The sequence below is a fragment of the Phascolarctos cinereus genome, unplaced genomic scaffold (genome assembly GCF_003287225.1).
Source record: "Phascolarctos cinereus isolate Bilbo 61053 unplaced genomic scaffold, phaCin_HiC Scaffold_4;HRSCAF=312, whole genome shotgun sequence".
Lineage (NCBI taxonomy): Eukaryota > Metazoa > Chordata > Mammalia > Diprotodontia > Phascolarctidae > Phascolarctos > Phascolarctos cinereus.
The window spans coordinates 47,394,057-47,407,639 of NW_027555847.1; the positions used below are offsets into that span (position 1 = coordinate 47,394,057).

At 41.4% G+C, this 13,583-nt stretch overlaps 1 protein-coding gene across 1 annotated transcript in view; it reads left to right on the top strand.

Annotated features, from left to right (window-relative positions):
• Window positions 1–10,720, top strand: part of EDEM1 (ER degradation enhancing alpha-mannosidase like protein 1) — a 36,611-nt gene extending 25,891 nt beyond the window's left edge. The window contains 4 exon segments of the mRNA XM_020968448.2: window positions 1,272–1,345; window positions 2,041–2,137; window positions 5,248–5,451; window positions 6,487–10,720. Coding sequence (XP_020824107.1) covers window positions 1,272–1,345; window positions 2,041–2,137; window positions 5,248–5,451; window positions 6,487–6,576 — 465 coding nt within the window. The 3' untranslated portion in view covers window positions 6,577–10,720.
• The last annotated feature ends 2,863 nt before the right edge of the window (window positions 10,721–13,583 follow it).

The window sequence follows — 13,583 nt, forward strand, 5'->3', positions numbered from 1 at the left end:
AAGGATTTGTTCTCTCAAGTTTGGGTTCAGTCAGAAGACTGCACTTGAGGACCTAGAGGGCCTTGAGGCCACAGGTTCCCCACCCCTGGTTTGGGGTATCAATTAATTAACAGAAAGAAAAGCAATCTTAATTTTTTAAGGTAAGCACACCAATTTCCTCATTTTTTGAAGCTTTTTTAAAAAAATAACATCTGTAATAAGTAAAAAGTGAAGGTATACATTTTTAACTGATAGTTTTGGCATTGGTCTATTTTTTCCTCTTTTGTGTCATTTTTATTGCCTTTTAGCTTTTAGATCTTTTCTCTCCATTCTCTTTCTTGTTTTACCCACTTCCTCATTTCTGTTCTTAACTTTTTCCAACTTAAACCATGGTCCAGTATATCCATGACATTTTAAAAACGGCATTTCTCAAATTCTTTACCTACAACTTCTGGGTCTGTATGATTTTACAACAGCAGAGATACCATATTTGACACTAATGACACATGCATCTGAATTCAATAGGACCTTTGATTTGCAACTTAAATGACTAGAAAAATTAACTGCTTGTTGCTTGGTATAAATATAGTAATTTATTAGTGAAAGCACTCAACCAGATGTGGCCAGGAAGCTTTTTCTGGAAACTACTGAGGAAATGTTGAGGATGAGATCATCTCTAAGATCTCCTGACTCCAGAGTCAGTGATTCTGAGTTCTAGCAGAACCTGGTTTTAAGCTTTCTTGGAAGGCCTGGTTCCTGTTGTCAGCAGAGCTTGATTCTGGCCTTTTTTGGGGGGTGGTACCTGGGGGAGAGGTGGAGGCAAAAAGTGTTCTGTCTGCTTGTTGTTGACCCAGTTATTTAAAGAGAAGTAGAACCTGGGTTTGGCCTTTAAGGTAATGAAAGCCCGGCTCCTGATGTTGCCTTATGCTAGGTGAGGAGTGAGTATTTGAGCATTGTTGTGTTTTTTATCTTTGACCCTGACCTTGTGCTCTCCATAGAGCACAAGTCAATATCCCTGGAGCAAGATGTTCTGAGACCGTTGAAAACTTAAGCAAAACAGACTATAGATGTGGGTTATGGTGATATATAAAAAATGAGTTTTCCCTAATTCTTTCGTATTTTTGAAGTACCCCAAAACATTCATTTTGCTCTGTGTCTACCTTCCTTTGGTCAGTATTAGTATCTCCCTACTCAGTGCTCTAAGCTATCTGATATATGTTTTGAGGTGGTTTTTCTATTTCTTTTGCTAGATTATGTTCCTTTTATTTTACTTTATTTTTTGTTCTTTTTAGGCAACCAAGAATCCCTTTTACCTCCATGTAGGAATGGATATTCTTCAGAGCCTGGAAAAGTATACAAAAGTCAAGTCAGTTTTGAAGTTCCTTCCTTCTTCTTTGTTGGCCACTTTTTGGCCCTGTTTTGAGTTGTTCTGTGAAATGTTGTTTTATATTGCATTTGGAAATAAAAGGGGAGGCAGGCAGTGTCTGTGAAAGAGCATAGCATTAGGGGTTGGAAGGCCTGGGTTCTAATATAGGCTCCACAATCAACCAGTGTTGTGACCTTGGACAAGTCTGGGCTTCAGTTTTTTCTCTTTAATGTGAGTCTGTTGGCCTCGAAGGTACTTTCCAACTCTAAGATCCCATGGTGTAAAGTCTCCAGATCTAGTTTGTAAACTTTCAAACTGCAGTGACTCTTGCTGTTTCTTGGTGGTGACTTTGCAAGTTATAACCTGCCACCACTTATAGCCTAATTGCTGTTCTTCAATCAAATTCTGGATGTCTTTAAAAAAAATTCTTAAAAGTCTTTTGTTACTACAGTTAAGAATTGAGGCCCAAAATGAAACAGGGTCTTGTCTATATTGCAGAACACTCCATTGGCATTAGATTAGCCCATTAGTATATTTACTGCCCTTTCAAAACAAGAGTAGAGAGCATTGAAGCCCATGTGGTTGTCTATGTGGAGTTTGGTTATTAGTATCTTAGAAGACCATATCTAGGAAGTTTATTTTGCTGGTTAGGTAGAGAAGACTTTTTAGAATTAAAAGCACCAATTCTTTTGCAGATGTGGTTATGCTACATTACATCATGTCATAGACAAATCAAAAGAGGACCGGATGGAAAGTTTCTTTCTGAGTGAGACCTGTAAATACTTGTATCTGGTATGTATTGTATTCAAAAGTGATTCACTCAATGATAACCTTTTCAATAAATCTTAGAGCAGTGTTGATAACATTTATTTAGTTCCTGGCCTATCTATAAACATGCTGGGGGTCATACACTCTGGCCATCCATTCATCCAGATATATTTTCTACCCTATAACTCTTCCTCCTCCCTTGTTTCCTCCCATACGGCATAATAGTAGTTAGCATTTATGTAATGCTTTAAACTTTAAAGCACAGTGCTTTATAAATATTACCTCATTTTATCCTCACAACAACCCTGGGAAAAAGGTATTGTTTTTATCCCCATTTTACAGAAAGGAAACTGAGATTTGCTGAAGATCACACAGCTAGTGAGTGGTTAAGTCAGAGGTAGGATTTGAACACACACACACACACACACACACACACACACACACACACACACACACACACACACACACACCCCTTCTCTCTTCTTTCCACCATGGTTGCCACCATCTCCACTCCCATCCTTATTTAAAAAAAAATCATTAAAGAAGAGTGAGGAAATCCAGGATCACACACACACACACACACACACACACACACACACACACACACACACACCCAAGAATGTCTTCACAATATAACAGTGTTACAGTCCCTTGCTTGAGAAACAGGAACTGAGACCAGGGTTCAGGGGAATTAGATAGCAGTGGCTCTTCCTGTGTTGTGTCTTTACATGTGAGCAAGTGAGATGCCCTGAAAAGAACCCTGGGTTCAGGAGATCTGAGGCCAACTGTGAGTGCTGGCCCTTAGCTACCCATATAGCCATGACAGCTTAAAAAAAGAAACACCTCCCCTCCACCCCCCCACGTACACACACATATCCACCCCCACACACATACACCACCCCCACGTACGTACGTACACGCACACCCACGTACACACGTGTACACACACATACATACTTGTGAATTAAACTCACGGGGCCAAGGTTTTGGAAAACTAGGTTCTAGTTCTGGCTCTGCCACAAATTAACCTGATCATCTTAACCAAATGGCTTCTCTTTTCTGAGTCTCTAGTTTCTTAATCAGTTCGGTGAGTTAATGCGCTATAATGACAGAATCGTCATGTTGGAGGCTTTCCTTTTCTCTATGCCTTGAACACATGCCTTTTTCCTCTTCTGGAATCTTTCCAGCAATCTTCCCCTTCCTCTCACTTAATACTTTTAAAAACATTTCCTTTATTGGGCTCTTCTCATAACCTGCAATATACTATGGTTTCTCTAATCCTAAAAAGTCTTCCTTTGGCCCTTCTGTCACAATCTAACTTGTCTGTCTTCCTCTTACTGCTAAGCTTCTGGGAAAAGGATCTCTCTTTCTGATGCTTTGTGTTCCTCCACACTTTAAAATCTGCTTTATGTGCCCGTCTGTCCTGCAAAGGTTGCCAGTTGCCCAATCCTAATGACTTTCCCTGAGTCTTTATCCTTATTGACCTCTTGGCAGCCTTTGACACTGGCCGCTCTCTCTTCTTCGATGCTCCTTCCTCTTGATTCTCCTTTGCTGCCTGTCCTGCTCCCTTTTGGTGTGTGCATTCTCCAGTAAGTCCTGAAGACATAGTTTGGGGTAATGGTTAAGAGCACTTCATTTGGGTTCTCTGTGACCTTGGCCAGGCCACTTTCCTCTTTGGTCCTCAATTTCCTGTCATCTGAATTGAGGGGCTTGATCCATATGACCTCCAAGATTGCTTCCAGTGCTAAATTATGTACCTGTACCCTCTTTTTCTCCCCTCCTCTCCCTTGGCAATTTTGGCACTCCCATGGCTTCTTAACCTTAACATCTAATTTCCAAATTAGATCATCACCTGAGCTCTGGACCCCTACCATCAGTGACATACATCTCAATCTGGTTGTCCTTTGGACATGTCCACAATCATGCTTATCTTTCCCCATAAGCCTATTAATCCTTACCATGTGATCATTTCTGTCACTATACTGCCCAGTTTCCCGTGTTGAAAACCTTGGTGTTATCTTTTACTTTTTCCTTTCCCTTACCTCTTTTCTGTAATTGGTTACTAGGTCATGTGGATTCTGTCTCTGAAATAGCTTGCATGCCTCTCTTCCTCTATGTTCGCATTGCTGCTGCCAGAATGTAGGCTATCATTACCACCTGCTTACACTATTGCAGCAACCACCTAATCATCTGTCCTAGCTCTATTGCTTCTCTTGGTAAAACCCTTTGTCAGTTGGTTGTCAAATTTACCTTCCCTCTGCATAAATATGATCATGCTACTCCTTTGTGCAAAGCCCTTCGTTGGCTCCTAATTGCCAACGACCACTTCACTTTTCCTGCTTTCTTTTTTTCCTGCTCTCCTCTTTATTCTACACTCTTAACTGGACTGAACAACTTGATATAAGCTCCTGGTATTGTTTCACCTCTATGTCTTTGCTTATGGTATCCTGTAGGCTCTTGCTGCACATCCTATGTGCACAAATTAATTCAACTGTCTCCTTTAAGGAGTCTTCCCTTTTATTCATCTTTTCCCATTTCCTTTCCAAATTAGGCAGCATTGATCTTTTCCTTCCTCAGACTTCATATGGCACTTTGCTTGCTACCTCTGTGATGTAGTTAGTATTAGCCAGCCTTTGTTGTAGGTGTGTGTGTGTGTGTGTGTGTGTGTGTGTGTGTGTGTGTGTGTGTGTGTGTGTAGGGGAGCTCTCCATTAACCGAATCATGACATCACCTAGGACCTAGTACAGCTCTTGGTTCACAGGGACCTATAAGTGTTTGTTGAGCTGAATTAAACTTGAAATCACTTCCATTGCTAAGATTTTCTGATTCTGTGAGTTCTGACTCTCACTCTTGGTCAAACTGATCACCTTCAGTGAAGTCCTCATGATCATCCAGCATGTCATGTTACCCTCTCCTCCTTTGGTGTGACCAACTCCAGATTGTTTTCCCTTTCTATTATAAAACTACAGCTTAACAGCTGTCACATTCAGTGGTACATTTTTATTGCTACTATCCTTTCCTAAAAGCCCCTTTTCTTTATAGTGATTGTTGAGGGGAGGAACTCTGCACCTAAGTCAGTTCTGGGGTTGTGACTTTCTGCCTGAGGATTGCATCATGTTTTTTTCCCTTCCCAGTTGTTTGATGAAGAGAATCCAGTGCACCAATCTGGAAACAGATACATGTTTACTACTGAAGGGCATATCGTGTCTGTGGACAAACATCTTCGGAACTCTCCTTGGAAAAAATCCCTTTCAGAAGAGGGAGAGGAGCACCAGGAAGAAAAACATGTGCCTCGACCCAAACCTTTGGACTTAAAAGTGATCAATTCAAGCCTAAATGTAAGCATTTTTTAAAAAAATGAGTTTAGAAGGTGGAAAAAATACTGGTAATGACCCGTTATTAAGGAGATTGGAGGAAAGAGGGACAGGGAAGCGATTCCTATTAATTGGAATTTTAAATTGGAGGTGGCTGTTTTTAGATTTGGCTATTTGATATGATAAGCCAGTTTTAAAACTATGTTTAACTAAATGTAATGTGATGTTCTGATAGGAGTGAGGCAGAAAATGAAGACTTTTAAGATTTAATATGGTTGCCATTAATATTTGACTGAAGTAGAATTAGTTATTTTGGTGACACAGCCTCTAAAATCCACCCTAAACCAGAGTTTCACAGAACCTTTTAATTCTGCTCTGTTCTGAATGTCTCAGTCCCATCTCTTCCACATCTCCTAACAGAAAAAAAGCCTATTTTTCAGAATAATGCCAATACTGGATGTTTGGGACTGTGTATCTGTATCACATTACATATTGAAAACTTTGGAGGAGACAGTCCCACTTGTTGATGTACCCTCTGTTTTGTCCTCTCCTTTTCTCCAGAATAGCTGCTTAAAGTGCTTTCAACATACAGTTTCCAGCATTTCGATAGCCTTGTGAATGTCAGGGTGGTAAAAGGAAGAGATTGAAACATGATTCCAGTATGGGGGAGTGGGGGGTGGGGGGTGGAAGTAGGAAGTTTTTTTAGACAAGTTGCCATCTCAAATTCTAGGATGACTAATTTATTGTGGAGTCAAAGATCCAGATTCTCTTCCCAGCTGTGTCAACAACTAGCTATATGATCTAGATAAGCTGACCTTTCTGAGCCTCAGTGTCCTTATTTTTGAAATGAAGGGATTGGGTTTACATATTCTCAAAAGTCCCTTCCAGCTCATATTTTGTGATGTCATCTTACACTGCCCAGTACATTAGCTATCTCTTCCGTAGCTTCTTTGTACCGAAGGGTAAGAATACTTAGACAACTGTGTTACCTGGGGGACTGGTGGACCAGGGATTGGAATTCAGAATTAATTTTCCCCCAAATTTTCTTTTTTTTCCTAGTGCAATCGTATTCCTGATGAGAGAAGGTATTCTCTGCCCCTCAAGAGTATCTACATGAGACAGATTGATCAGATGGTCGGCCTGATTTGAGGGATCACCTTGCATGGTGATGTTTAAACAAACAGATACAGAGGTCTAACTGAAGTGGAAGGAGTACAAAAGTCTGGCCATGAATAATATGATGATGGAGGTTTGGCCAGCAACGTACTTGCTCTCTGTTCTTGCATATTTTAATTATTCTCTCCAGTTCAAAACACAATGAAAATTGGTCCCCTGTATTTCTTTATCAAGATTTGAAATCAAGAGTAGCTGATAGATTGTCCCTTTACTGAACACAGTAGTCACTGAGCAAAGCTGAAGTGACAACTCTGATTTTACAATAGACTGCTTGTGAAGGCCAGTATTAAGGAGTGGCTACCTCTTGTCATAGAGGCTGGCGCTACCTTTTTGCAGTGGGATTGTGGTTAAGATCCCTCTACAGAAGGGTTTACTGGGTTCACTTCTTTTTTTTCAAACAGCAATGTTTTCTCTTGTGGGATGGTTAGGCTGTCTCCTAGCTCTCCAGTAAGCCATCATCTGTCCTGATTTTGGATTACATTTATTTTTAAAGAAAAGAAAATTAATCTTTTGCCACCAATGTGCCAAGTAACCCTAACTAATCATTACTGCCATGTCTGAATTCTAACCAATGGCTTCTGAAGGATCATATCATGGAACTAAGAAATGACCTTGTTTTAAAATCTAAAGTAACATGGACTCTCCAGAAGAACTCCAGTAGTCCCACACCTTTGGGGTGGAGCAGAACTGCTCAGTGCTCCTCCCAGGCTTTTCGTGATTTTAAGTGCTTGAATTGTTGTCATGCTTGCTGGCCATGCTTCTTGATCCTGACCATGTTTAGGTTAAAAAAAAAAAATCTTTTTTTGTTCAGTTTCATCTCTAGTGCTCATTGAATGGAGATGGGGAAAGAAAATCACCAGGATGATACTCTTATATGGTTTGGGCATTTTTCCTGCCCAAGTTTCAGTTAGTGCCTTACGATGACTCGGTTATGGGTCACTGAAAATCTAAGCTGCTTCTACTTTTTAGCAGGCTCAGTTTGTGTTAGGATCTCATGGTGTTAGCATAGAGCTAGGTAGGGCTGGAATAAAATAGTGAAAGAATGGATAGATTGTTATTCCTTAGGAATGACTTGTGGTGGTGGGAAAATGGACAGTAGGGACCTTTCAATATTTCATTTCAGGGAAGTAAGTAACCAGGGAACTAGACTAACTTTTGGAGTGAAAAACCTCCTCTTGTTAGAAAGAAACAGAAAACTCTGGTTGGTAGTGTGTTTCCTTCACGCATTGATGCAAACATGTCATTAGTGAACTCAAACTAGAACTGAACTCTAATAGCTGATCTGAGGACTGTTACCATCAAAGGTCGTGATCTGGGCTGTCAGACACAGTGAGCTCCGGCCTTGCTTGTATATCCTACCTTGTCACTGCTGCCCACTTCAGATTTTCTTTACCCTTTTTCTAAAGGGAAGCAGATTGCTACTTAAACCCTCACATTTATCAACCAACTGGGGAATTTTTCATTCCTTTTTTTTTGGGGGGGTAAGTTTTAGTAGTTTTAGGTGTTTTAAGTTTTCTTAAATTAGATGTAAGATTCAGCTCTTGGATATTTTTCATAATGTGGTTCAGAAACCTGTCAGCTCATTTTAAAACTCTTTGCCATTACATAGGATATACTTTTTTAAAAAGCAAAAACATAAAATATTGATCTTTTTCACTGTTTAATTTTCAAAAGCCTTATACTGTTCTGAATCACTATCTGCAGTTAATTTGCTTTGTAGATAGAGTATTCATTCATTATATTGTGCTTAAAAAAAACCAAAACCAAAGTCTTTCATGACTTTTTATAATTAACTCTTCCCTCCTTTTCCACCTTTACTCCTGCACATTGCCTTCTCCAGCCAACTTTAAGATAAAACCTTCATGGCATGGAGGAGGAGCAGGCAGTGTGTGTTATCTGGGCTGGAACTGGAGTAGCCAACTCTCTGGGTTTGTCCCTGCTGCATCCCAGGTTTCCATGACAAAGTGGGGGGATAGCCACGTAACATCCTCTTCCAGTCCCCTGTTCTGCATGTCTTCCTTTCCCACCACTCTTGCGTGTCTAACACCTTTTCTTCTCCTGGTGTTGGAATCTGTGCCTGGCATCATGATCCATTCCTCTGCTGAGCTGTTTACACAACTCAGGGACATAATGTACCAATTCTGAAACAGCTCCCAGGACTGCACCTTTGTGCATAAGTGTTAGTGAGGATTGGTGAGTGGCTTCATGAAAACCCCATGTCCCAGCCCTACCCAAGCCCAAATGTCCTTCCTAGAGAGGGGTTTAGGTCCAGACATTGATCCTGGAAGGCCTCAGTTGTGGTGCCTAGGGTCATTGGTTGGTCATTAGGAAGGGCAGAATCAAATCTCTAATGGCGTTTTAAAAAAACAGGCAGTATTAGTGAGGTTTGAGTGTGGGTAAACTTCATTTTCTATTTTGGTCGGTGCCAGTACAAGCCAATAGAAATGATGCTGCCCCAAGCTTTGTGATGGTCATTAACCTTGTTACTTCACTGTGTCTTCAGTGGATGGTAGCTCTCAGAAGGCAGAAGGAAGGTGATTGCCAGGGAGAGGACATTTTCTTGCTGGTTTGGCTACAGAGAGGGCTGATGTCATTGGATGTTAGCTGCTGATGGGGATGCTGATTGTACGGGTCACCTCTGGAGCAGGGGGCAATCACTAAGCATGCATGGGTGATGGCTAACACATCAGACGGTCTTGGTCTCCACGCTGGTCATGTATCTTCTCGCTTGGTCATGCTAAGTGTTTTGTAAATGTCTCTGCCCAAAGTCCATAGTGTACAGTTCTTGTACATCAAAAACATGACCAAAGTCAAAACTCCAAATTTTTGGTGGAAAATTTTTTTAGTTTTGTTTTTTAAAGGTGTCTTCCAGCTTTGCAAGTATACTGACCTTACGTTAGGGCCCACTGCACTTTCAGACTTTCCCTCAGTGCCATCACACTTTGCTATCAGATATTGCCTGGGGGCCTCCTGCTGTCATCTGCCTCCAAACTGCTTAAAATAGTGGCCTCCCTTAATCTCTTAGTTTTGACAGTGCATTAGGATGTAGGTGTTTTGAAACCTTTAGCTGACTTCTCTAAAATAAACCACACACAAACACAAAAAACAACTAGTGATTAAAGAAATATATATACAGTTACATGTGAAGGAAAGTTTTAGTCATTATTTAATTTGGATGCTTTAATACAAATAGTTTAACATTACCAATAAGTAATTTTTTTTTCCCATTATGATTGGGTGTGGGAGGGGGTGTAGGGTAGCCTTGCCTGTCATCCCAGCTCCAGTTACTGGTTAATTGTAAAGTCTTCCTTCATGTTGTGCTGTGAATGCACATACCCTGCCTGATGTCTTGCATCTTTTCCACTTAAGCATTCCAGGGTGTCTTTTTTTTTTTTAATTTGAAGTTTGGAAAGTCTGCTGCTAGGTCCAAGGAGTTCTGCTGTCATGGTTGCCATAAACATCTCTCCTCTGTCCCCAGTCTTCTGACTCCCACCATTGTGCCTCTGATTTGCAGTTGAGGGGCCCTCCTGGAAGTGAAAGTCTCAGTCAGTCCTGTGACCCATTTCTTAAGTGACAAGAAAGCCAACTGAGATGATCTCAAATTGGGTATTCACTGGTCACCAGTGGGGCCATGGAGCAGGCCTTGAATAGTGACCACACTTGAAACAAATGTGAATTTGGTCAAATGTCAGGTAGCCATGGCGCTTCCCAATTCAGCCTCATGCCTCAACTCTTGATTCTTAGAGGTGAGAGATGTGGGGAGGAAGGATTTTGGAAGGTGTTTTTTGTTTTTTAAATAGCAACACATAGGGCACATTTTTATTTATTATGCACTAGAAAAGCAAATCTGTTTTTGCAAAACAGAATTGAAAACGGCTGGGGCGACTTGTTGGAATATACAGGTCTGTTGTGTGCTTCTCACTCTGTAATGTGCAATATAATTTGCAACTATAAATGAAATGTTTAATCTATGTAAATAAGAAATGGGTTTAAATTAAAGGGGAGCTTTTTTGTTTTGTAAAAGGACCAAATGTTCTTTTATAAATATCCTGAAGAATATCTCGCTCTTTGAAATTTATTAGAATTTTTACAGTTTTCATTAAAAGATTTTTTTTTAGTTGTCACCTTTTTTTTTCTGTATGCATGTGTGTGTGTGTGAGATATTGAAGCAAGGATGGAATTAGGGTTAAAAGCAGGGTCAGAATCACTGTACACTTATGAAGTGCTTATTATGTGCCGGGCACTGGCAGAAGTGAGAGTTGCTGACTCCAAGAATCCTACATCCACATTCTCCTGAATCAGAAAGCCTGTTTCTGTCGCTGTTGGTCCTGGGTAAACAAATTGCTTCACACCTTTGTGCTCCATCTTCTTTGTTGGTAAAGTAAGGGTTCACAGAGCTGGGAGGGGCCTTAGCAACCCTGGGTCCGCCTTCTTCCTTTTACAGGTGAGGCGAGTACGAGCCAGAAAGGTGAAACAAGCGACCTAGAGTCTGACAGCTGATAAGTATCTGAAGCAGATCCCAGGGCCGGAGCGTTCTCTGTGACAGGTGCTGCTCTGTCAGGAGGCTTGAGCAGATCTCTGGGGCCTCTGAGGCCGGCTCTTCAGTCCTGTTACCGACTCCTGGAAACGGGGCCCTTCATTGGGGGGGAAAGGAACGTTTCTCTGAGCTGGCCCCTGCTCCCGATGAGTGCAGTTCCCTTCAGCTGTCGGCAATTCCTCCGACCTAGTTTCCTGCAAAGAAGATGCAATCCTGGTGCTTCCACCTCTGGGAATGACAGATCCTTCCCCTTCCAGGAAAACTGAAGCCGATAATACAGGAAAAGATGAAATAGACCAGCCTGCCTGATGAAACACTTTGGCTTACAGAGTCCCGCCCAGACTAGGAGTCCGCTGGTTTCTGTTCACTGTGAATCACTGGGTAATTTTTCTTGGCATCAAGGGCCCTAGCTTAAGTTTTGCAGTGGGGAATACCCAGGGAATACCCTGTGCCTGATTAAGAGTCAGAGAATCTGTATTCACATCCCTCTGTGGCCACTTGCAACCTGTGTGACCCTGGGTAAGTCAATGCTCCTGAGGGCCTCGATTACCATTATCTGTCAATGTGGTGGGACATTGAACCCTTCGTCCAGTCCCTCACTGCATCTCAGGTAAGTCAATGCCATGAATACTATGATCATGGTGTCATAGAGATGGGAAGCACCTTAAAGATTATGCAGACCAACCTTATGAATAAAGAAATAGGCCTGGAGGAATGCAATAACTTAGCTAGCAGAGGCAGAGTTCAGACTCAGGTTCTCTGACTGCAAATCTGGTATGCCTCCCATTGAATGAATCAACATGGCTACATCAGTGCTCATCCTCCCATCACAACCTAACTCCAGCTCCTTGCACTATTTAAGGACCTGCTTCCCATTTTGTGGGTGCAAAATATACTCCCCAAAATTGGAAATGATCTTGCCTTTAGGCAGTTCCCGTCAAGAAACTCCCAGGGTGGGGTTGTTTTCTTGTGGGCTCTAAAGAGGGCAGTTTAGCCAATAGCTCCACCCGGAGGTGTTACTAAAGACTTCTTCACTGGGGACAAAAACCATCTGGGCATACGGAGGAAGGTAGGGTGGTGATGGCATTGTGTGGTCTCTTTTGTCCCTTGCTCTCTGCTGACCTATGACCCTGATCCTTCACCCTTTCCTGGGTCCTACCTTCCTTCCCAAATCCTACCCATGTTGGCATCTAGAAAAGATCTGACAAAGCTGGGATTTGAAGTCTGGCTTCCTGATTCCAGAGCCTATACTCTTCTCATCAGACCAGATGGTCTCTCTGCTGGGCTGCCCCATCCTTGTTATAGCTCTGGGTCTGGCTGAACCTGTGTCCTTAGGAACATGAAACCAAAATCACTCTCTAAAGTGCTTGGGACTCAAAGATGTATTCTTTGAAGAATGTCATGAAGCTATATCATGACATGGGACTTTCAAATACAGGATATCTGAAGAGTCTTAGGGCCATTTGAACCTTTAAATAGGATAGGATCACAGAATAATAGCTATTAAAACCTCAATATTTTAAAACAGCCCTAAGACTTCTGGGATACCCTGAATAATTTTCCTGATGAGTTAATGAACAATAAATTGTTTACTTAAATGCTCTTTATGCATTCATTTATATGAGAATTTTGTTCTCATGAATCTGGTTACATGATATAACTTCAGGTTTCCTAGAGAGTCATTAAGAAAGTTTGTTCTTCAAAGGGAGTGGCAGAGATTTATGAACTGAGTCAAACTGATAAATTAACTGATCCTAATGAGGCTCTATGAGAGGAAAAATGAGTAGCGGAGAACCCCTGAGATACTAGAAATGACTTTTAGCTAAATGATAGTGAGAAAAATCTATCATAAATAGAGATAATAATCACATCCCTGAGTTGGCTGTTTAAAGAGTCCCCAGAAGCCTGTCCTGGCCAAGAATTTAGTTTTGCTCTCTTCATTATAGATGAAAATGTCATGTTTCCCTCCATTCCCACCCACCCACCCCCACCCTCTTTGATTCATTTAAGTAAACTCTGTCTGACTCTTAAGGAAATCCAAATCCTGGGACAGCATTTAAGTGCACGAAGATGAAACCAGGAATCCTTCTAGCTGAAAAAGGACTCAGACAGGAGAAGTTTGCCGTTAGTGAGAGCTTTCCAAAAGTAGAAGAGGCTGGCTGGCTCAGGAAGTGGTAAATTTCCCCATCATTGGAGGTCTTTAAGCAGAAACTGGATGAACACTTGACAGACATTTTAAAGGGTGGTTTCCTGTTCCTCTGTGGTTTGGACTGGATGTCCTCAGGATCTTAGAATTGGAAGGGTCCTTAACAATCCACCTACTCCCCTTGGCTGGACATCATTAGCTTGTATTTATAGAAACGAAGCCAAGTGAATACTTAAGCAATGACTGCAAACTTGGAACTGAAAGTCATTATTACAAGGCATCAAATTTAACCACTTC